The sequence below is a fragment of the Pithys albifrons genome, chromosome 9 (assembly GCF_047495875.1).
Source record: "Pithys albifrons albifrons isolate INPA30051 chromosome 9, PitAlb_v1, whole genome shotgun sequence".
Lineage (NCBI taxonomy): Eukaryota > Metazoa > Chordata > Aves > Passeriformes > Thamnophilidae > Pithys > Pithys albifrons.
The window spans coordinates 8,024,436-8,047,544 of NC_092466.1; the positions used below are offsets into that span (position 1 = coordinate 8,024,436).

General features: G+C 39.1%; 1 protein-coding gene across 1 annotated transcript in view; it reads left to right on the plus strand.

Moving 5' to 3' along the window:
* Positions 1–22,524, plus strand: part of GFRA1 (GDNF family receptor alpha 1) — a 137,562-nt gene extending 115,038 nt beyond the window's left edge. The window contains exons 8-9 of the mRNA XM_071563376.1: positions 19,445–19,501; positions 21,468–22,524. Of these exons, the coding sequence (XP_071419477.1) occupies positions 19,445–19,501; positions 21,468–21,629 (219 nt within the window). The 3' untranslated portion in view covers positions 21,630–22,524. The remainder of the gene's footprint in view (positions 1–19,444; positions 19,502–21,467) is intronic.
* Positions 22,525–23,109: the final 585 nt, after the last annotated feature.

The window sequence follows — 23,109 nt, forward strand, 5'->3', positions numbered from 1 at the left end:
ATTATTTGAGAGGGACAAAAGAATGAGTTTGGATGTGTACTCACACCATGTATTCTTCAAAAAAAGGCTGCTTCTGCATTTAGGAGAGATGCACAGACCTGAAAGATAATGAAATAAACCTCAAGTGATAGATTAGACTAGATCAGACCATTTATTCCTAGGTCGTTGCAGGGATAAATAAAGAACTAAGACTTCCATACTGGATTTTCTATAATATTTCAAAGGACATTTTGCAGAATACAAAAATAATGGAAGTCAAGATGGTTAAGGACATTTGAGTAAATTTATGCATTGGAATCTATCAACTTACCAGCTTGCTCTATACTTTGTTTTCCCACATTTATTATAAATGCCTTGCTCTAATTAACATTAGTTCAGCATTCAAAGAGAATTTAAAGTTTTTGTGCTTTTGAAGAATGTAGCAGTGGACACATGTAATTGAGACACATGGACTAAAAGCAAGAACTTTCAATTAAGTCCAGGATGTAAAGTTTGTTGTACTCTCAGCAGCAAAATTTAAAAGCTATGAGATAGAAACTGAAAATCTCAAACATCTTGTGGGAACAAAGGAAAAGAGAAATCTAGGTACTTAAATGTGTCAGTTCTTTATGTTTGCATGTAAATTTAGAGATTTGTAACAGATGTGGGTCAAATTGCAAGCTGTTTTTCCACAAATTTACATAATACTTGGGATTTTTAAAAAATATCTATTATGGAGAACCTTAGGACAAAACAGGAGAGAAGGTTTCACAGTTCTCTGAGGAGAGCAGGACTTAAACATGACTCAGCTGAAAATGACTGTGCTTTTCCCATGTAGATCTGTTTGCTGCACATCTTCAGCACTGTGGAAGGATCTCCTAATCTGATGGTTTAAGTACCATCTGTAATTATTTAATGTACCTTCTCATGTGCTAAATACTATAAAGAATTATGTAGGTGTTTGGAGAGGATTAAAAGCTTCAGTGTAGCATTCTGAGGATCAAGACACAGCAGGTATGGGTGGATCTTCAAGGGCTGGTAATTGGGTGGTGGGTGAGCATAAGCAGGAAGCACAGGCAGATGTAGGTGTGCTGCTGCTGAGGGAATAGTGCAAATGCTGAGATGGGGCGCTGGACTAGAGACAAAGGGAACTTGTTTTATCCCCTGAACACCAGTATTAACTTGCCCCTATGCCTGGCACCCTCTTTCCCCTATCCCTTCAGACAGCCTGTGATCTCACCTTTTTTCTGATAAACAAGCACTGCCCTTTCAAATGCCCTGCCTGCTCTTCTCTTGGAAAAGTCATGTTTGGGCCTCTCCTCTGGGCATTGCAACTACACAGAAAGTTACAGTCTGGGGCAAAAGATGGACAGAAATACAGGACACCCAATGCTGTGCCAAAACAAAACAAGCAACTAAACATTTCCTATGAAAAGCTTTAAATCTACCTCCTGTATTTCCAGGATTAGCTGACATAATGGGCTCAGCTGGCTGGTGCAAGTGATTTAGAGAACACCTATTGGCAGCTTTTCTTCTGAAAAAGAAACATCTTTAATTTGCTTTAGTGGCAATTCTCCTGTACCTAAAGAAGTATTGAGTGCTTTGCATGTTCAGATCCAGAGATAACTTGAAGTTTCATCTCTAATCTTATACTTTTAATTTGGGGAACACTAAATGAGATTCCATTTTACCACAGCAGATACTGCTTTGTCCATTGATTTCATTGACATTGATTTCAGTGAAGTTAATCCTTGTTTTCTTCAGCACCATGCTGAAGTGGGTTCTCAAAAAATGTGGATGTGTACAGTCCCCTGAAACTATTCTTTTGCTGCATGACTCTTGCACCTGTCCAACAGATCCAGAGAAGGTGAGGAGACCATGAGTGAGAGACGTGCTGGAGTTTTCAGTCTTTATGGAAATCTTGGTGTTTATAGGCAGGAATGTGGTCAACATCCTGCCTTGCTGTGCAGACAGTGAATCTCAGTGCCAAAAGCCTGGTTTGCAGTGAACACACCCATCCATACATATGTGGTACTGGTGTGACCATGTAGATGCTCCCGCTCACAGCAAGGCTGCACTTGGGTTTTTCACCATCCCTGCCAAAGAATGTCAGGCCCACACGTGACAGATTGTTTTCAAGCTTGTTGAAATCCTGCTGAAGTTAAAGATCTGATTCATGAAGCTGATTAGTTTCTAATTACAGAGCGTCTTTTTCTTCTCTTTTGAACATCAGAGAAACAGTTTGAGGATGTAGCCAAGTATCATACCCTATAGGCTCAGATGTATCATATTAGTGTCAGTGTTGCTATGAGACATCAGCCATCCATAGTCAGTAGGAAATTGTTCTCATTTACCAGACTTGGGTGAACTTCTAAGTTGAACATCAGACCCACTTACAAGATCAGGCATGATTTGTGGAGTAAAGTACAGGCTAAAACTTCACAACCATGTAAATCATCACACCTCTGTTGTTATCACCAGAGCTACACAGATGTGGACTGCTTAATGCTCAGTCTCTTTGTCATGTAGAGCTCTCTGCAAGACTGGAACTTATATTTAATGGTTGATACTCTGCTGAAACATTTTTAATGTTGGAATTTGAGTGTAATAAACTTCTGTTACTGAAAGACAGTGAAATGGTTTATTTTGCATATTAGAACTAGATTTTAAAATGTGGCTTTTTGATTAGCATGCTTTTCATTAGACCAAAATATTGTGCATTTATACTGCTGGAGAGCATAATACTTTAGAATTATTTCATAAATGCTAAAATACTTTATGCTTCATTTAAAAAAAAAGTTTTAATGGTCTGAGCATCTTAAGTGTATTATAATAATACAGCACTTTATAGCAAACTGTAAAACTCTAGACTACAGTCTTAGGAATCATGCAATTTTGTTTTATAGTTTAATAATTGTTCAATTGAAAATGAGTATGAGGTTACTAAAAACCAATTTAATGACTTACAAAAATATAGCTTTATTAAAATGTACTACACACCTTTACAGAAAATTTAAATTTCTAAGGACAGATTATTGTTCTTATCATCAGAAAGAATTTTGCAAATTAATGCCACTAAAAGCATTTTCAGTGTTCCCCTAAGCCACAGTTGTTTCTATGTTTCACATGAGTATCCTCTTATAAGAATACCCACAAAAATACAAAGTGCTAGAATAAACCAGAATCAGAAAATTGGATCACATCAGATAAGCCAAAGCAAACTATTCATAGCCCTTGTTATTGCTTTATATGGTTCTTCATCATATTAAAGGTATTCCTAATGTCAGCCAACTTTAGTTCTCAATCAAATACCTAGTCCATCATGTATTTCCCTTTTAAAACAGATAGCTCACTACAGGCTGCAAAGAACAGCCATAAAATGGAGAATAGTTATAAATTAATTTTAAGGTATAACTACTACCAATAAAAATTCTAGGTCATTGCATTGTGATGGTGCATGTTTAATCCTATTGTCTTTGGAAGTATAGTTCATAATATATTGTGCTTTTATGGGTCCTGACAAAGTGCTTTGTTTAAGACATATTGTTTGCTATTAGCAAATATTAAGTTTTAGTCATGACTCTGCTTCCATTTGTACTTTCTCAAGGGAAAGTAGCTCTGGTGATGCCAGCAGGCTGACCCTGTTGTAAAGGGATTGTGCCACCAGGTTTCTAATGGAACAGAAATCAAGAATAGAATCCTTGAAACCCTGAGTACTATTTTATTTTAACTGGAATAGCTTTCAAGCAGTCCTTATTATACTCTGGAATCCCATTGTACTAGCTATTCCACAGACTCATAATGAAAAGGTACTCTGGGCCTTAAGAACCCAATGAATTGCTGTTAACTTCAGTGCACTATCATCTCATAGTCTGTATTTATTCTGAAAACCACATAGTGTGTTTCAGTGCTCTAGAAACAATAAATATTTTACTATTATAAAGTATGTTAATGCATTAGGTTATCCTCAAAAAGGATATTCACAAAGGTACAGGAGGAAAACCAAAGTTAAAGACTGCTATCTCAGATAATGAATCCAGTTGTGTCAATAGAGAGATACTTCTTTCTAAGGTATGAAAATAGCTCGCAGTTGCCAGAATAAATCAAAGTTTACCAAATAAAATCTTTATCAGTTCTGCCATTTTTGCAAAGAATTGTTACTTCCTAGACAACCAGAAGGATTTCATAAGGCATTTATAATTGAAATGTCCTTTTAACCACTGTTACTGAAGCAATATTGATGGTTTTGTTTTGTTGTGTGATGGTTTAGGACAAATGACAGTTTGGAGGCTAAATAATTCTGGATAGCAAAGTTTTTTAATCACAGGTGCCTACAGTTTTATGAATACCTTGCCTTCTCCATCTTGTAGGGAGAGGGGATGAGTAATCAGGGGAGCAGCGTAGCACAGCCGCCTCCTTCCATGGAGAAGGCTCACTCTCAGAGGGACCCTGATGAGTTGTGCACAGTCCTAGTGCAGGATCATGAGGTTTGCCTCATCTCTGGTTTTGTTCTCTGAAGTTCCCAGAGCTTGAAGTGGTGCTTCTAGATCCTGGAATGGGGTTGTGGGGCTGCCTGCCCCAGAGTATTTTCCCAAAGTTGTTGTTGTTCGCTGGTATTTTTATGAGTCTTTGGATATATGAGTGGGCAAAGAAGAATTCACAGCTGACTGTTGCATTCAAATTGTGCTGTAATTCTCTCATTTACTGTCCCCCTTCATGGCTCTTGCAGTCTGCTTGTTGCAGACAGTACTGGACACCTTAGTGCTTCTTAACGAAGGGCAGGTTGTTTCCAAAGGGGAGCTGTCAGCTTCCTAGAGCACATCAAACCTGTGCTATTGTCTGGGACAAGTGTTGATTGTATTTTGCCTGCTGCTAGCGAAAAGTGTTGATAAAGTTCCCTGTCTTATGCTCATATCTCTGATTTATTTTCAGCCCAAAATAATTTTAAAGAAGCTAATAATTGTGTAGCAGGCAGAAGCCACTGTCCTGCTGTGGTAGGTCCTGGAGCAGTTATCAGGCCAGTGGAGTTCTCCACAAGCCTGAGGAGCCTTGTGCATATGTTTAATTGCATATTTCCTGGTGTTTTCAGTGTTCAGATTGCCTTGTTACTGGTTTTAGCTGAATCATTATGAAGATTATAGCAGAGTTGAAGGATTTGAGGAAGGTGTAAGAATTTGAGTAATCCTCAGAAAAACAGAAAGGATAACCTGATGCTACCCACTGTATGAAAATGGGCTCGAATACATTTACCAAATTCTCTCCTTTTACACATCGTGCAGAACATGCCCATTGTGGAAGCGGATGTGGCAGTTCTGGTCATCCTCTCAGTCTCATGACAACACTACTTTCCCTGGCATAGAACTGCAGCCTATCCTCTGAAGGTCTAAACATCTCTGCAGTACCAGCAAAGGAAATCACACTGGTTTTAGAGAGGTAGATTTCCATAAACTCCTCCACAGGTAGCAGCTCTAAACACAAAGATCCTTTTGAAACAGCTTCCTGTACTCTTGGAAACCCTCCCTACTGGAAATATCAATAAGTCAAAAAATACCCTGTTGTATCATGGAGAAAGGATCTTCTTTGGGAAGTGATAACCAAGACTAGTTCTCTGCCTAATTGTGTGAGGTGAGGGACTATTACTCTCAATTTACTGGAATAGCTATACTATCTCTGAATCCTCACTTCCAGATAGCCATTAGTCTTTATTAGATCCTTTCCCCATCTGTTTTTTTTTTTTTAAATTTGTTTTTTTGGGGGTGGAGAGGTTGGTTTTGGAGGTTTTTTGGATTTTTGTGTGTTTGCTTTGCTTTGTTTTGTGGGGTTTTTTTGTCCTTTCATCTTGCAGATCCATTCTGTAATCTTTGGACACTCAAGTGCCTTAAAGACTTAATCTGCTATGAAATTTATCTACATTATTTTTCTGTATTCCCTCTAATGATTTAGTGGCTAAATGCAGATTCATGACGGGGGGAATCCTACACAAAGCTGAAGTGCTGTGGAGCCTGTTTGGTCCAGGAGTAGTTCCCATGCCATCACTGGTTTGGCTGCCTTGGAAGTTACAGTGGGGAATGGCAAAGGGGCTGAGGGTTGTGGCCTTACTGGGGTGCAATTGAGATTGAAGTCAGTCTGCATTTCAGTTTGGGTAAAATGTCTGAAGCAACCCTGCTTCCTTAGCCTTGATTAAAGAGGATACATTGCTTTCCTCTGCCAACAGCAAGCCCAGGTACCTGAAATATGTTTATGCACATAAAGTCATTTGAGTTTAAAGAGGCAATCACATGCCCTAATCAAATTCTGCTTTTGTTTATAGACTTGTAAAAATGGAATAACTCCACAGTTGTGTACATTGCAATTATCCTTAAGTGTACATTGTAATTATCCATTACCCCTTACATATATGGACAACACTCTTCGATATTTCTGTGTAACCCAGAAACTTGACATTCTTAAAAAATAAACTACCCTGATCACAGTTATTGTGTGGAAGATGTGATCTAAAGTATTTCAGGAATAACAAAGAAGATTTTTTAGGAAGAGTTTATTCCTTGTTACCACCAACAAATGAAATACAGAAAAGCCCAATGAAAATTAGAATACAATAATAAGTAATTGTTTTAAACCGTACATTGCTGACAAGGCAGCGTAGCTGCACAAATAATACCTTTAGAAGAGCTAAAATTTGTAACCTTTGCCATAGTGTTCATAAATTTTACAGGTAATCAAACCAAGTTTCTAGGACAGAAAATGAAACACAATCTTTTCATCAAATTGAAAACCTTTTACTCTTAATAAAAAAAATTAATGATAACAAAACATCTGAACAAAAATATATTTTTGTGCTGCTTTTACCCTGTCTTCTCATTTTATTTATGGGCTTCACTGTACATTAGTAATCTAATACTGTGGATAAATCACACCCTTTATCTCCTATTTACTCTTTATCCCTATGACTGCTAATCAGCTCTCTTACCTGAATAATAGATCTCTATGTTGCCCTCAGACCATCTACTCTACAGCATTTTTCAATTCCAGAACATGAGACACCGTCACCCATTTCAGTTCCTTGCCTTCAAAATCAATAGGAGGTCAAGATGTTTATTTTAGTCTGTACTTTAGATGGAGAGCCTCACTACTGCACACCAATCCTATTTCTATTCGGTGGACTTGGCCCAATAATCCCACCTCAGGTTAAGCCCTTCTGCGTGCTTAGCTCTTTTTGTGAGTCACAAGTAAACAAACTGATGTGCATAATGCAGAATAGTTTTCATAGGTTCACTCAGCATGTCTCCTAAAGAATTATAGGATTATCCTCCCTCACGTCTTTCTTAAAACAGAATTAGGTATTCAGGGCAGTAATTTACTAAATAGTGCATTACACGGTGCTGTATTTTTCCAGACTGACATTTTCAAAAGCCTCAAGTAGCCACTGATTCAAGGCTAGATGTGCATTACCACATGCACCTAAACATTTGGGTGTTCTGAATTCATACTTGGATTTTAAATGTGTGCATTCAAATGTGTGTGACAGGTAAGACAGATCAGGTAGGATCTGAATAGCTCTGCAGTCCTAGGTACCTAGTTTGTGCAGAGAGTTGGATAAATGGGTATGTAAATTAGGTGTGCACTGATGAAAGCAAAACTGTTACAAGTGTCTGTGTGCTCCTAAATTTGTGTCTGCACAAATGTAAAAACGTGGTTTGATCAGAACTTTTCTGATGAATGGTGTTTGGTATGTTTTTTACAATGGCTTGCACTCCTCTAGGAAAAGAAGTGCCTTAACAATTGTTTGTATCTGAGTTCCATTCTTGAAGACCACTATGTAATCATTTCAGTGTTGTGCTATTCTGCACACCTTGGTCACAAGTGCACTGTCATGGTCTGGTTCTGAGGGTACATTTAGGGATCTGTTCCTGCAGGGACCTAACTGCTTGTAAAAAATTTCAGAAGCCAAATGCAAATTCAGAAGAAAAAAATTGTCCCCTTTTTGATGTTAAACTTCGAGAAATTTTTGCAAGTGTTTGCAGATTCCTGCTCTCATCAAGGGTTTGCCTAGCCCCTGTTACTTTTGATTAAGATTTCCTGATTATTCCTAACGACTCAGTCACAGTTATTTGCAGAGCAGAAATTCAGATTGTCATAGGCACAACTAAACAAGTTTAGATAAAAAACACACTCTGTGGATACCCAGAGAACAGCTTAATGAGGATACTTAGGAATAATTAATTAGTCAGAGGCTTTTCACCTTCAGGCTGGTGGCTCATGTTATATTTAGTAGCAGTACAGCTCTTTGGTAAGTGCCTTTGGTGAAAGAGAGAGTTCTGTTCTCTGGGAGCTGAACTGGGTCCATGTCACAGGGACAGCCCCGAAAATACACGTTGTGCTGGCTTATGTCAGTGTACCAGGGGACTGCACTCTGGTGTTTCATGGACATTTAAAGAGAGCAACTGGCAAAGCTGCAGCTCCACATAATCTCCTGGCCAGTGAGATGCATCTGCTCCTGTGTGCTCTGCAAGTCCGTATTCATCATCTGCTGCCCTTTGTTATGTACAAAGTCTGTTGGAGGGCAGTTACACCCATCTGTGCACAGCACATCAGAAGTGTGATGTCCCATGCTGTTCAAGTGGCCACTGAATGTGAGCAGCACAGTGATAGCCCAAATCCCTTTTAAGGCTGCTGTTCTCAAACAGTAGAGAGGCTTAGCCCATCTTGGCCACTGAACAAGGCATCTCTTAAACCCCTTAAATTCACTTCTGCCTGGGACAGCTCAGTGTGTCAGTAATGCTCACTAATGCAGTATCAGTGCTGGTGTCAATATACCATAACATGTGTTACTATGCAGTAGAGATGGTCTGCATTACACCCATCCTTCATCTCTAGTAATGCTGTCTTTGTTCTGACTTTTTACCCACTGCTCCACTGGTCTGTAGGTAGCAGTAACACAAGAGGCCATATTGCTGCTCTAGTCGACACACACACAGATGTTTTTTGTTTTTTGTTTTAATGCTTCCTCTCTGGATATTTGATACAAATGTATTGACACTGAAACTTGTTAGTAAGACGAAGCTGATGCTTGTGAGTATTAGATGCATCTGAGAGGGTAGATCACAAAAAACGCCCCTCACTTGTTCTGTTTTCAACTTGCTTCAGCTCTGTCCAGTACTGTTAATCAAACATTATGCACTCAGGGAAATATTTGCTGCCAACCATAATTAATCAAGATTCACTTCAGAAAGCACTGTTAAGATGTTTTGCTAGGTGAAACCTTCTAATCTTTCTCTTGAGTCCCACTAAAGGATGTTAAAATTTGGTAGCATGGGGCACCTTCAAGATTTTTCTTGTACGGTTTGCAGTAGATTTAGAAAAATCCAAGGATGGAAGAGGACTGTGCCTTTCTAAGGCAGCAGCTCATCTCACGGAGAGTGAAGGGCACAGGGAAACATCCTGAGTGCTTTGCAACATTATAAACCTATATCCCATTAATTCCTCAGTCTCTTTGATGAAGTGCACTGCCTGAGGTGCAAATTAGTGCCACTTTTGTGCATTGAACCTGTCCTCTTAAGAGAAGAAGTGCTTCAGAACCACCTCCTCATTTCAAAAATACTACAGAATAGTTGTCAGAATAGTATTGACCTGAGCTAGATTAAACTAGCTACCTTGGAATTTAAGGCTGTATATCCCATTAATAATCCCCTGAACTATCCAGTCTACCAGAGCATAATGCTTCAAAAAGTAGGCAAACTAGTCACAATAAATCTTCTAAAGCTTCATTCACTTTAGTATGGAAACGTTACAAAATATACCCAAAGAAATGTTGTTTCATCTCCATTACTGACATTATTAGCTTTCATTTGTTTTTATTTTCTGATTTATTAGATGTAAACATAAATTCAAGCCTTCTGTCCTTCTGCGAATGACTTGTGGGATGAAACAAAGCAGGATTATATCCTGTGAATACAATTTTGCATAATCTGATAATTATTTGCATAATCCGGTTATTATAGGCTCAGTTTTGTTTTAATAGGGTTATAATTGTTAAACATACAACATTTGCAGTACTTTTTTGTGTCTTATGAAATTGTTTCATTGATGGAAAAAATTTCTCCATGCTTCTTACTGAGCTCAAACTTAAGGCCATATATGCAGATGATGTTAGGAAGTTACTTTTCGTTTTCAGTTGCTACTGCCTGGCAAGTGGAAGAATTGCTGTTGGTGTGCTGGGATCAGGGCAGTAAAGAATAAGACACCTTTGTAATAGTGTCATGATTCTGCAGGCTCCTCTTACATGAGGGTTTCTTTGCTTCTTTCAGTAGCTTCATTAATTATAGTGTAACTGTTGTGTGTGAGAGCATCGTTCATGTGTAAGTAATGGGTATGAGGAAGGCCACTACAATACCCTCCATTAAAGTGTAGTCCACTATAGTACAGCCCATTAAAGAGAATTAGTGTCAGGGTTTCACTGCTGGTATTTCTGAGAGGAGATGATTTTTCTCTCCTTCACTCACCTCGGCAGGGGAAGAATGAATGTAGGATGCTCCATCAAAGTCTCTCACTAGTATTGAGTTTTCAGAGCCATTCTACAAGGGCCTTTTAATAATGTTTAGGAAGCTGACAGGACAAACCAAGGTTTAGCTTAGCTAATGGAGACCTGTGGACAAGACCAATTGGATGTTTATTTTTTCAGTCATGTCTTAAATCTGTTGAAAAATAAGCTTATCTTAGAAAATAGAATGCCACTAATCCAAATTGTGTGATATTAATTCACTTTTAGAAATTAAAATGTCATCAGAATTTATTAAATAGGAATGATAGTAGTGAATTTGAATATCTTTCTAGAAAATTTTAAAGGCATATCTTCTAAGGAGAGTAAAAATAGATTATTATAGACATTGCTAGTAGCTGTGTTTATATAGTTGAAGTTGTCTTACATTTCTCATTAAAAAAATCCAAAACATAGCTATTTCAGTGGAAATGGTCATGTTATGTGTGTGGTTCTGACTAAACTCTTGAGGAATAGCTGCCTATGAAAGCCACAGTATAGGCTAACTTGATGGGTTATTTTATAGACTCCTTGGCAAATATTTATTTTCATTATTTTTTAAAGAGCATTTTCTATATTTTTGTTCTGAATGGTATTTTCAGTCGTAGAAAGGAACTGAGGGAAGTACTGCAGCAAGTTCAGTAAAATTTCAGCCCTGCCAGTTCTGAGGATACATCTGTGCACCTGCAAAATTCAGCTACAGGATTAGAGAAGGGAGAAAATGTTTTAAATTTTTATTTCAGTGGCACTTCTGGAGAGCACATTGTGCCAAAAATGAAAAATTCACCAATTAATCCAAATCACAGCTGTTCAAGATTGGATTACTTTAAAAGAAAAGAACTACTATGTAAATCATGCCAGGATTTAGTGGGACATCACCACACAACTGTGGTTGTATGGAAATCATTACATTGGGCTTGAAATGTGCAAACAAAACCAAGGCAGGGAGGGCAGAGCTGTGTGGTGGGGGTTCACTAAGTGGCTGATTTCCTGTACCTTTCTGTGCAAGGTTACTTTACTGTTGCCTTTGCTTTTGCCCCTGTCATTGCAGCAAAGTCTCTTGTTATCTGAAGTGTTTTCAAAATCCTTTTAATGCTTTCTATCATTTTTCTCTGTGCAACCGTGCCAGTGCTCACAATACACACATGCATACACATACTGTTAATAGAAACTCTTGAACATTTTTAGTCAATAAAAAGCAGATGTTCATGGTCATTCTCTTCCCTTCCCTTTTAAAATTCATGAGTGAGTGCAGTGCTCAAGAAACCAGCAATAATACCAGTTGCTTAAGGTTGGCATAGCACAAAGGGAAGCTTCCTGTAGTGCTCAGTGCTCAAGGGCCCGTGCAGGCTGGTGTTCAAGCAAGCTTGCCTGATCTTCCCTTCCAGCTGCAGAACCAGAGAGAGCACCCCTGGTCCTGCTGCCTGAGCGTGGAGGCAACGTGTGACCTTGTTTACTTAATCTGTTCCACCTTCTGACAGCTGGGAGCTGGGAGCCTCAGGAGGCCAAGCACTGTAATGAGCATCCCTGCAGAGCTCCCATCCTGCAACTCTGCTTTGGGCTGCAGAGCCTCCCTGGTTTTTCTTAGCAGAGAGTCCCAGGCACACACTGTCCTGGTGGGTGTGAAGGAGAGCTTCCCAGCAAGGACCAGGCACAGGCCATGCTGCCTGGCACGGAGCAGCCACACTGCAGCCAGCAGCTCCCTGCCAAGGCACACCTGGAGGCGTGTGCTGCCATGTAGGAGCCCTGTAGCCACATTACTATAGTGCCTCTTTTCAAGGCTCATTAGCCCAGTGCAGGCCTGTGCTGTTCTGGCTGAGCTGCTCTTAGTCCCGCAGTAGCCGTGGCTGAACAGCTGCTCAGCAGTGTTTACACCACACTCCAGTGCAGCCCAGGCTAATACAGGGGCAGGTACTTCACCTACTGCCAAATGGAACAACTTTGTTTGCGTATTTGGACATGCAATGGCACATACTCCAGCCTGGCAAAGTGTTGTGGGGTCTGTAGTTCTTCAGTTACTTACCTTTGTTCAAAATTAAAAGCTGACTATGTCTTTTAACTGGGACTGTGATGGCTTTGTGTTCCTGGTGCTTCTCCTTAGATGCTGTTCAGTGTGCAGCAGCCAGATGCTGCCTGTAACTGCTGTGTATGGCACTGGGGTGATTGCTGTGGTGAATCACTAGGGAAATGTGTTTTAATAATAAAATCTGAAACAACTCGACTTTGGATTACATGGCTCTTTAGTTTTATAACTAGAGAAAAAACCCAGCAACCTAGACAGCCCACGCCATTGAGATATTAACCTAATAAAACTTATTCTGTCTGTGCTTTTTAGTATTCGGTTTTCTCCTCTGCCCTTCTTAATGCAAAAATATTTGCTTGTGGCAAATCCATAAAAAGACCATATTAGGAGAATTGCATAATATCCCCTAAAAGTAGGAAGCAAGAATCTGGGACTATAGAAATTTATGTTTGTCATCTAAATGAATGACTAAACATGAAAACAAATTTGTTAGCAAGTTGCTGTACTGCCATGAAAGGTAAGTCAGTTCAGTTGTGTTGGCTGGGTGTCATATTTTGTGCTGTGCTCGCTGGGAAACTAATTGCTTGAAATAAATATTTGAAGATCTCTGTGTCTGGTCCTTGTAAGCCGTTTGATCAGTTTGGTGTTTCTGATAGGATCTGTTTTTTATAAAACCTTTAAGATTGCTGCTAGGCAATTTTCGCGCCATGTTGTCCCAGCCATATAAGTACAGTGAGAGATGCAGCTTAATGAGGTCTCATGTTTATTAAGATAAGCATCTTGGCATGGTCCAGCAATAATTAATATCTTTCCCTCTCCACACTCTACTCTGCACCTTTTGGGAGGATTGCTCCCAGCTCTTCCCTCTCCAGTCAAATTTTCTTACAATTTGAAAATCCAAGAGGTTGAAGGGAGAAGGTCCTCCTCTATCTATATCAAGCTTTATCAGCTCTTAGGCCCATTTCTTAGATTTGTGAAGCAGTGTCTGCTGCTATGTGTGTTTTCATCTGCATCTGTCGGGATCCCCAAAAGTCTGTTAGCCCAGAGCTGAATTGATTCCTCGTTTTGCTGTGGTCTGAGGAAGAGACACTTCCAGCCCACCTGGCCCTGAGCAGGGAGACTGGGCAGTGCTCCCTTGTTGACTGAAGGGCTGGAAAGCTGGGTCTGGCAGAACAAGGACCTACGTTTGTTCCAGTCCCTCTTCCTAGAGGATTCCTCTAGACTGCTCTGGGGTGAAGACTTCTTTTGAACTTGGAGGAAGGCATGAAAATAATCTCTAAAGACCCACTATCCCTTTTTCTCTTTCCTGACCAGAAAACAAACTTTCCTGCTTTAAGGTGTTTCTTCATTCTTACACTCAAGGGCTCAAATCCAGAAAGAATTGATTAATTTTGGTGGATAAGAAGGGAATGCAGTAAAAAACCCCAAACTCTGTGTGTGTTTTCCCAGTGCATGTGTGGGCACAAGAGGATGCTTCATTTGCTTTTTTAAATGTCTCCTGGCCAAAAAACTTGTGATTTGCTTCTTACTGTGCTGGGTGTTATCTGCATAGCTTTGGAGCATAGTGCCGGCGGTGTCTTGTTTCTAGAAAATACTTTCTTCTCTCTACAAAGTGGCATGACAGAGCTGTAGTGCTTTTATGCAGAATGACGACTGATAATTTCATACCCCAAGCTTGTATCTGGAGGGTTGATTCAGCAGAGAGAAAAAAAAAGAAGCAGAAAAAAAGATCTCACTGCTTTGTTACAGGATTGTGCAAAGCTGATTGTTTTTGTAGCTTAAATAGCTTTCCACTCAGGCTGTATGATAGGGGTTTCAAAATTACCCCATGCTGAATTGGATTCTTGTTTCAGTGGCCTGTGTCTCTGACCCACACTTTGCTTATCTTCCCTGTTGAAAGTAATTATACTCCAGTGTAGAATAGTACAACTGTGCTAATAAGAAAATGCTATTGGCAGTTGTGATGGATGCACCATCCACTTAGTGAGCACAGAAGAGTTAAACTGATTGCATTCTGACAGTGGGTATATTTCTCTGCTTGTTGTTTGTGTGCTGTTGGAAAAACAGGTTAGTTGCATGGTAGATCTCTCTAATCAATACAGGAGAAGAACAACGAGAAGAAGCATCCTCATTTGTTATAGCTACTTTAGAAGCATGGTCATTTGAAGGATGTATTCTGGGGGATTTGTCCCTTTTCTTCAGAAAGGCTTGTTGATATGGGTATAACTAACCAGGCATCTTGGGAGAGGACAAATGCTCATTAAAATCAACTGTAGAAACAACCTACATATCTGTCATAATGATGCTTCTTGCCTGTCCCTGCAATGTCTAAGCAATACCTTTCTTAAAGCACAGAAGACTTAAAGTGTGTAGCAAAGGAAAGGAATTGGTTTCTGAATTTGGACATTCACTCTGTGCCTGTTTGCATTCAGATCCCATGTATTCTACTCCACTTCTTCCCTTCCCTCCCTCCCAATTAAAGCTTACCTCCATTTGGAGCCATCATCAGTCAGACCTTTTCCTTGCTGTGAGTAACATAGAAATTCATGCTTTAGTGGCTATATAAAAATACTGCTGGATGACAAGCCATAAATGTGTGCACTGACTCCTGGTGAGATACTGCTGCAGTGTTTAGTGCATTTATTAACCATGTAGTGCTGTGATTTGCAGAAGCTGGATGCATAATTACAAGATAGCATTTCTGGATGTAAATTCAGGGCTATGGTGTCTACGAAGGATGAAGATAGAAGGATTTGGGGGATGGAAAGGAGAATGTTATTAGATTTAGAAGGCTCCTATGATAGTTATTAGGTGCAGGGCAAGAGAAGACTAGTTAGGGTGTGTATGAGCAAGAACATATGATTTAACTCATCTAGGATGCATTTGGATCAGGAGGAAATACAGAGGTCCACAGAGTCTTCTAAAGAGAAACATCTCTGTGTGCAATACTCCTTTCAGAAAACCACTAGCTCTTCTGCTGGTCCTGAATTATCTTTCTTTCTAGGAAATAAGTTAAAAAAGTGCTTCTCATCATGAGTGTTTTTTTCTTTTCTGGACATGCAGTTGGTTTCTCTACTAGCCCTTGACTAAGTCCACTATTTTCGTTCTAATATAAAAGCTCAAGATGGCAAGACCAAACCAAGGCTGGTGTGGGACTAACAGACAAGATACTGAAGCTCATGAAGAGGTGCATGAATACAGTTATCTCTAAATAGCATCTGTTGCTTGTCCTACTACAGTAAGAAGATTCTCTGGGAAAGCAGCTGTTCACTTTTACAAAATATAAAAGCTTGAGTGAGTTGAAGCCTGTTGGCAGTGTGGAGGCAGCTTCATCAGAGTAGCTCATGTTTACTGAATTATAGTTCCCTGCGAAGCTGGAGTGAGTGTCAACCCATCTTACGTGGCTTTGCTTTATAGTCTGAAGCATGTCACAGATCAGGATATAAGTTTTGGGAAATGCTGTTTTACCTCAGTAGAAAAGAATTCATAGGTCTTTCCATACACTTAGCCACTTCAAGCTGATCTTCTTACAGTTTTTTAAATTATTATTATTATCAACCCAGTCCTGCTTGTTTTTTATTTAATAGTGGAATCCCCTTAGATGTTTTTGTCACCAAAATTAAAATTTAAAAAAAAAGTTTGAATGCAGATAACTTAATTATTTGTGTGTGCTTTTTTACTCTTGTGGAGTTAGGTACTTCTAGAACCTAGAAGGTACCTTCTTGCCTGCTTTTAGGCAAGTAGGATACCTGAGATGGGAATTGGCAGTGAATCTTTGGCATCTTGCATAATGAGAAACTCTCATTTCTCAAATTGGTTGGTGTTGTGGTTATTCCTTGTCAGAACTGTCTGCAGGTGTACGTGATGAACACTCATTTCTATTGTTTAAATTTTTAAGAAAATAGAAGCAGTTAGTAAATACCCACCAGCTGAGGATATCCTCTGTGATTCAAATGCATGTATCTGAGTCTGGGTGTATTTCCACTAAGGAAAAAAGCCTCCAAGCCCTGTTTCTTTTTTTTTACTTCTGATAAGCTGTTCACTCACTGTAGAACATAACAAGGTGGTTCTGCTACATGTAGAGTTGGTTTTGCCTGAGGGTAGGGCAGGAGGAATGTTCCCCTTTGGTTGTAAGTAAAGGACATAGGCTTTCTATAGCACTCTCTTCAACATGTAGGTTTGGGGTTTTTTTCCCATTACTTGTGATTTAGGGGTGCACTGTTGGTATTACAGTAGTGCAGCCTATGCCAGTATTTCCATTATAACCCATTTTTGCAGGTTTATAACTCAACACTAAAAATGTACTCTTCCAATTTGAAACTTGGAAGATAATGTCTCATCTCAGCCTCAGAATGACAGCCTTTTCTCTCCCCTTTCCTTCCCCCCAACAAAAGGTTGCATTTTTGCTATAATTTTAAATATTGTCCTTTCTGCTTTGATAAGAGAAAAGCCTGCCTGATTATTAAAATTGCTTTTCAGTTCTAAGAGAGGAGGTGGTTATAATAGTAGACTCATTGAATAAGTGTTGTTGATGTTACAATGCCTACAATAAGTACATGGATACAGAGGAGTATCACCTTCCAAATGAGAACTAGAGAATGTTGATCAAAATGATTGAAAAGCTTTTTTTATGGTGGTTTTTTTTCTAGCTGTTGATTTTACACATAAAATAGTGTTCTCAAAGGTAAACATATGTTAGCTGCTGCACTCTATTGTTTATTGAATGAGGTAAAGGAAGACTTTACTGCATATAAGAAAAATAGTGACATTTCTGTCCTTTCTCATTTGATAAACACAGTACATAAGGATTATAAATTCTGACTTTGGTGTTGAGACCAACTACCAAGTGTAGACTGGTAGTTAGCACAGTGCTCTGGATCCAAAGCAGGGGTGAGCAGCAAAGCTCAGTGTTTCCAATGAACAGATTATTTGGTTGGAGTAGAAAATTAAGCACTGAATGACAGACCAAGAAATAGGAGGCTTGTATGATCCTTACAGTTGATACTGTCAAGATCTGAGGCTCTGAACCTGAGGCTTTATCTGAAGCCTCACACTCCAATTCAAGGTAGGGTGTTCAGGACATAAGAAAATCAGAATTTAAATCTAGTCTCTCCTTTACCCCTCTCCATGGTGCCAGCCATTCAAGATTTGCAATCTGCCCAGTTGATTTTCAAAGAAGTTTCCTTCCTAACCACTGTAAAGACAACCACCACTACAAACATTGCAGGAAGGCTTCACTGGGATAGTTCCTCTTGTTGCAAATTTACTTCCAGGGATTTTGTTTTCTATTTAGACAGTTAAATTTATGCTTCCTATAACCACTTTAATAGTACTAATTAGTAGAAAGAGAGAAATTTTATGGTGGGTGTTTGTTAATTAATGGAGCTATTATTTTGTCATATATATGAAAACTATTAACATATATACAGGATGTATTCTTAGTATAGCTAAACTGTCTTTGTCTTAAATCCCAGCTGTTTCACTTTTTCGGTTGTCTCTAATATATTTATCATTCAAAACAGAGAATGTGTTACCTAATCAGAAGTTCAGTTTCTTCATTTGAATTCTAAAATCAGTAATTAGTTCAAAGACTATTTTGTATCCATTGGCAGAACCAGTGGCTCTGAGATATAAAATAGCTGTACATGAAAACGAATTTTTGAGGGCATAGAACAAGAATGCTCAGCACTTTCTCACATCTGCTTTAGTCCAGTCCATCAGTGCCAAAACCAGGGAGATTCTGCAGTGTAAAATGAATGCAACACAGTGAGATTCAGATCTTCATTTTTTGCAGGAAATAAATTGCAAGTCCAGCAAAACCTCCAGGTGGAAGTATCAGAGGTGCCCAGTGCAGCCAGTAGTTTTGGTGCATAAACCCAGGTCTCCTGTTTTCAGACTTGATTTACACTGAACACTGTGAGCTCCTATGTTTCTGTTCTGGAATATACAAAGAGAGAACTGATACTGAGAATCACTGAAGTGCTTAACTCAACCACAGCACCGTTTATTGAAAAAGCCTTCTGCACTGTGGGGATTAGTCTTGCTCTGTAGAAAAGCACAAGGTGCCCAGCCCAGTCCTGTTCCCTTGAGCAATGGAAATATTAAACAGCTTCTGACACTGGGCAGAGTGCACATTAGTGCTCTCATTTCATATGATGCCACCTGAAATGTTTCTTACTTGAGTCAGTGTGGGAGCACACAGTGATAGCAACAGATGGTTGTTCGTCATATGCCATGGCTGAAGGTATAGAAGATTCATTTTTTAGTTCTTAGCCATTAAAATATTCTGCATTCAGTGGTATTCCATGTATGATAATCAGTGAACATAATGTAAACAAACAGTTCAATTTGACTTTGAGGTATGTATGTTAAAAGATATTAAATGCTCTTTATGTGACTTCAGTAGAAGAGACTCTCTGACAGCCATGAAATATATTAAAATCATATTTCTATTTTTATAGTAATACTTGGAAAAATTGCAAGAACCATTAAGGATAAAACACTCCTATGTTGCATATTTCCTGAAACTGAGGTATATGGTAGATTATTTGTTAATATGCAGTGTATTATGGTAATTATTAACTGTAATGTTTCATTTCTTCTCGTGAACATCCAGCATTACTTTTAAGGGGCCACAGAAGATAACATGTTCTCTGCAGCTGATGGCACTCTTCATTATAATTACTAAGTACCCTTAGTTGACTGTTTGAAATTTTGCTGTAATTTCAAACGAGAATGTGAATGTTATTGGAAAACACAGTTACATTTGGAGGGTTTATTTGCTAATCATGTGCAAATTGCTGTCAAAATTATAGGAGTATGACAACTCATGCAAGTTTATCTCAATGCTTTGTGCTGCTGTATGTATAAATTGTACAGTCAATAAATTTTGCATTTGTTCATAGGCACAGAAGAAGAGAAAATCCAATGAATCTGTAGATACAGAGCTCTGTCTTAATGAGGTAAGAGTGTGGATCCTGTGTATTTTGCAGCAGAGGTGTCTCCCTGTAATAGATGTTCTCTCGAGATTATCTTGGGTTACCTCATACTTGTCTTGTCAGATTTGTTATGTTTGCATACCATAACCATGAAAGAATGACCTCACTTAGAAGTTCAGAGATGGGCTCCAAGTGTCCTCTGCTGACTTTTGTATTTTAGTAGCTGTATAGTACACATTTAGGCAAATCCCATAATAATAACCATTGCACCTAGGAAGTATACATGTTTAATAGTCTGCAGGAGCACAGGATCAGATGGGTTTTTGCAAATAAACAGAAACATACTGGTCATCATTCTGTGGTTAAAACAAATGACCAATTTAGGGCATGAAATGGTGTTCACATCAGGAGATGTGATGCTTATACATCAGGGAACAGATTGACAGACTCGAGACATGAACCTCCCAGTGCTGTTTGAGTAGTCTGCTCAGCCTGACATCAAAGGGCCCTTTCAGACACAAGCATTACATCAGTTTCCATGTCTGTCAGTCCATATCCTTTGTACTGAGTCTCTCAGAAAGCTTAATAATTTGTGATATACATAAACTTACTTTTAACAATGTGGAAGCATATAGCCAAGGCCTTGGAGCAAGACCAGCTATACAGCTCTAAGCTGCCAAAAGGATGTGACCGTATCTTTCAGGTTCTCCTTCACCAGTCCAAATTTGCCCAGTTCTTCTACACACTGGAAGTTCTATAGCCCATTCCTAATTCTTCAGGTTCTATTAAGAATTTCCTGTGGGTACTAGAGTGAATCCCAGCAACACTGGGAGGAACAATGCAGTAATGCTAATGCATCTGTTGGCATCTGTGCTGGCTAAAAGACCTTGGGTGAGAAGGCCCAAGTGACTGAAGCTAACTCTAAGAGCTGCTGGTCCATCTCATCCCATATCCTGTCCATGACAGTTTCCAAAAGGGAGATGCCCAGGGATGAGTAAGAGAAAGCATATTGTGATAATCCCCCAGTGCCTTTACAGCTTTCAAAAGTTTGCATCTCAAGGCCTTCCAGTTAGCCAGTCCTAGCAAGTGGTACCCAAGGGAGGGAATGTCAGGGAGAGTGAGCCATGAATACCTCCCTGGCTCTGTAGACAGTCATTCCTGTGGAAACTGATGCTTTGAACTCATTCTTTGTATCTGATCTTCTGGGCACTTGTACCTTGTACTATGGCCCATTTCCTCTCCAAGATGGGAGAGTCTTGTCCCCTCTGTAGAAGCTGCATCCTTTGGGATTTTCACATACTGTGCAGACAGGGTTTGAGCCACTCTCTGTGGAATAGATTTGACTTAATGATCTTAGAGGTCCCTAAATTGTTCCACTTCTGTGATTATACTGTTAGGTTTTTCTTTTTTATTGAGGATGATAGCAATGAGAAATATTTCTGCTACATCTGCTCCTTAAGTAGTTCACTATAATCTGCCAATCTGTACTGGCATGTGCATACTGTTTAATTATTGGTAGCAAAGATGCCAAGAAATGCAAATAGTGCAGCAATTAAGGGGAAAGGAAATTTTTTCATAAGCTAGAAAACTGTCTTTTCTGAGCCCATGGATTAGATTTTATTTATTGTTATCCAGAAGTAACTTGTCAAACAAAGGTGTTCTGTTGACTGTGCAGGAGTTGCAGTTTCTCTGTGGGTCTTGCTTTTCTATTTTAAAATAAACCAGCATGACAAACAGATTCTCCAAAAAATAACTATACATGTTATGCATTGAAACATTGCTAAAAATCGGATTTTTTAAAATTTAAAAAACTGGCATTTTGACATCTGTTTTGATGCCTTTTTGTATCTTTCAGTTTGTGACATTGATATATAAGTTATCAGTGGAGGGTGGGACTTGATCAAACACAAGATGAATTTCATGATGTAGACTTAAATGTTGTGCAATGGAAATGTGTAGTGGTGACCAAGGAAAGTATTGTGTCTTACAGAACGCTATTGGGAAGGACAACACAGCAGGAGTCTCCACCAGCCACATATCTGCGGAGAATTCACTCGCTCTTCCTACGAGCTTCTATCTAAGCACACAGCTCACTCTGGTGACACTTGCACTCTCACTCTCTTTGTCCCTAAGCTCATCAGTCGTCTTGTAGCTGCATTACAAAAGGACGTGTAAAAAAAAAATTCTGTTTGCTGTCCTCTGTTGTTTATCTGGAATTCCAGGTCTGGGAGCTAAGCCGAGGCACTCCTGCTAGAACAGTCTCAGTCAGCTGGAATTTTACGTTTTTTTCTCTCTAAAAAAAGCTTCTTGTGATATTTAGAGGCTTTGTGAAATACTTGGTGCAGTGCTACATTCCAAACCCAAAAGGCTTTTGGGCATGCAGTGTTTTAAAGAGACAGTGTGTAAATTTGCCTGTAAAGCGACCTGGTTGGATTATTTTAATAATTATTATTTTAATTCTGGCTTTTACCTGAGAAGGAAGATGGCAGTTTCCTTAAGATCTTGGTTATCTCATTAAACAATTTTGGTTTTCAAACTGATTAAACTTCAGACTATCAAGAATGCCAGGCTTTTGTCTAATGGTGAATGTTCTCCCAGAGAGTGGACTTTATGAAACTTCTTCATTTGATAAATTGCTACTGGTGTTAAACTCTTTCAGTGTGTTAGCATTTTCCTCTTTAAATGTTTCTGTACTGTAAGTGATTCTGCATTCCCTGCTGAGAAGCCATTCTAAGACACATGCAGGTATAATACAATGTTTGTCTTTCGGTTAAATTCCCATAGAGTGTGGTGTAGAACCTTCTAACAGTACATTTATCTTTTGATTATATTCATCTAGCCTTAATAAGAGTGAAGATTCTTTAAATAAGCAAGAAGCAGCCATTGTGAAAGCTTGATAAAGATACATTTCTTTAAATATGAGGAACAGTTTTGCTACAGGGTTTCAGCTGTACAGTCTATGGTCTTCTATGCTTCCATTGTGATAATATAGTCCAGTTATTATACTGTTTGTTTAATAAAAAAATGACATTCAATTTATTTGCTCTGCTAAAACATTGTTATCTGTTTATACATACCTGATAATGTCAGATCAAAAAGTTACAGGAACTTCATGCCTTACTTCTCTTATCAAAAACATTTTAGAGGGACAAGAGGTAGTAGGATGTTATATAAACTGTGTTTTATTTCTGAGGCAGCTAAAATCAACACAAGAGATGGTTGATCCAATTACAAGGCAGCATCAGGCACACACCCCCACGTGGCAGGCCCTTCTGGCCATGGTAGTTCCTACCACAGACCTTGGCGTTGCTGCCATGATGAACTGTTTGCAAGACGAGTCCCATAAATTAATTGCCAGTATACATGATTTAATCTCTTGGTCCTCATTCAGTGGCATTGGCAGACTGTGCTGGCTCATGATGATTTCCTGCAGCATCTTGAAGGAATTCTTTAAAGCTTTAAATGTCATCAAATAGGCAGCATTTCTCCTAAGGCCTGTCTTATACCTTACTGTGATGGCTTGTTGACTGTTACAAGCAGTTATGTCTAAGCGATCAGCAGTAATCAGGTTTTGTTTCCATTGGAAATGGAAGATGACTTTTCCAAGCAAGGAGTTCATCATGTTCAATGTA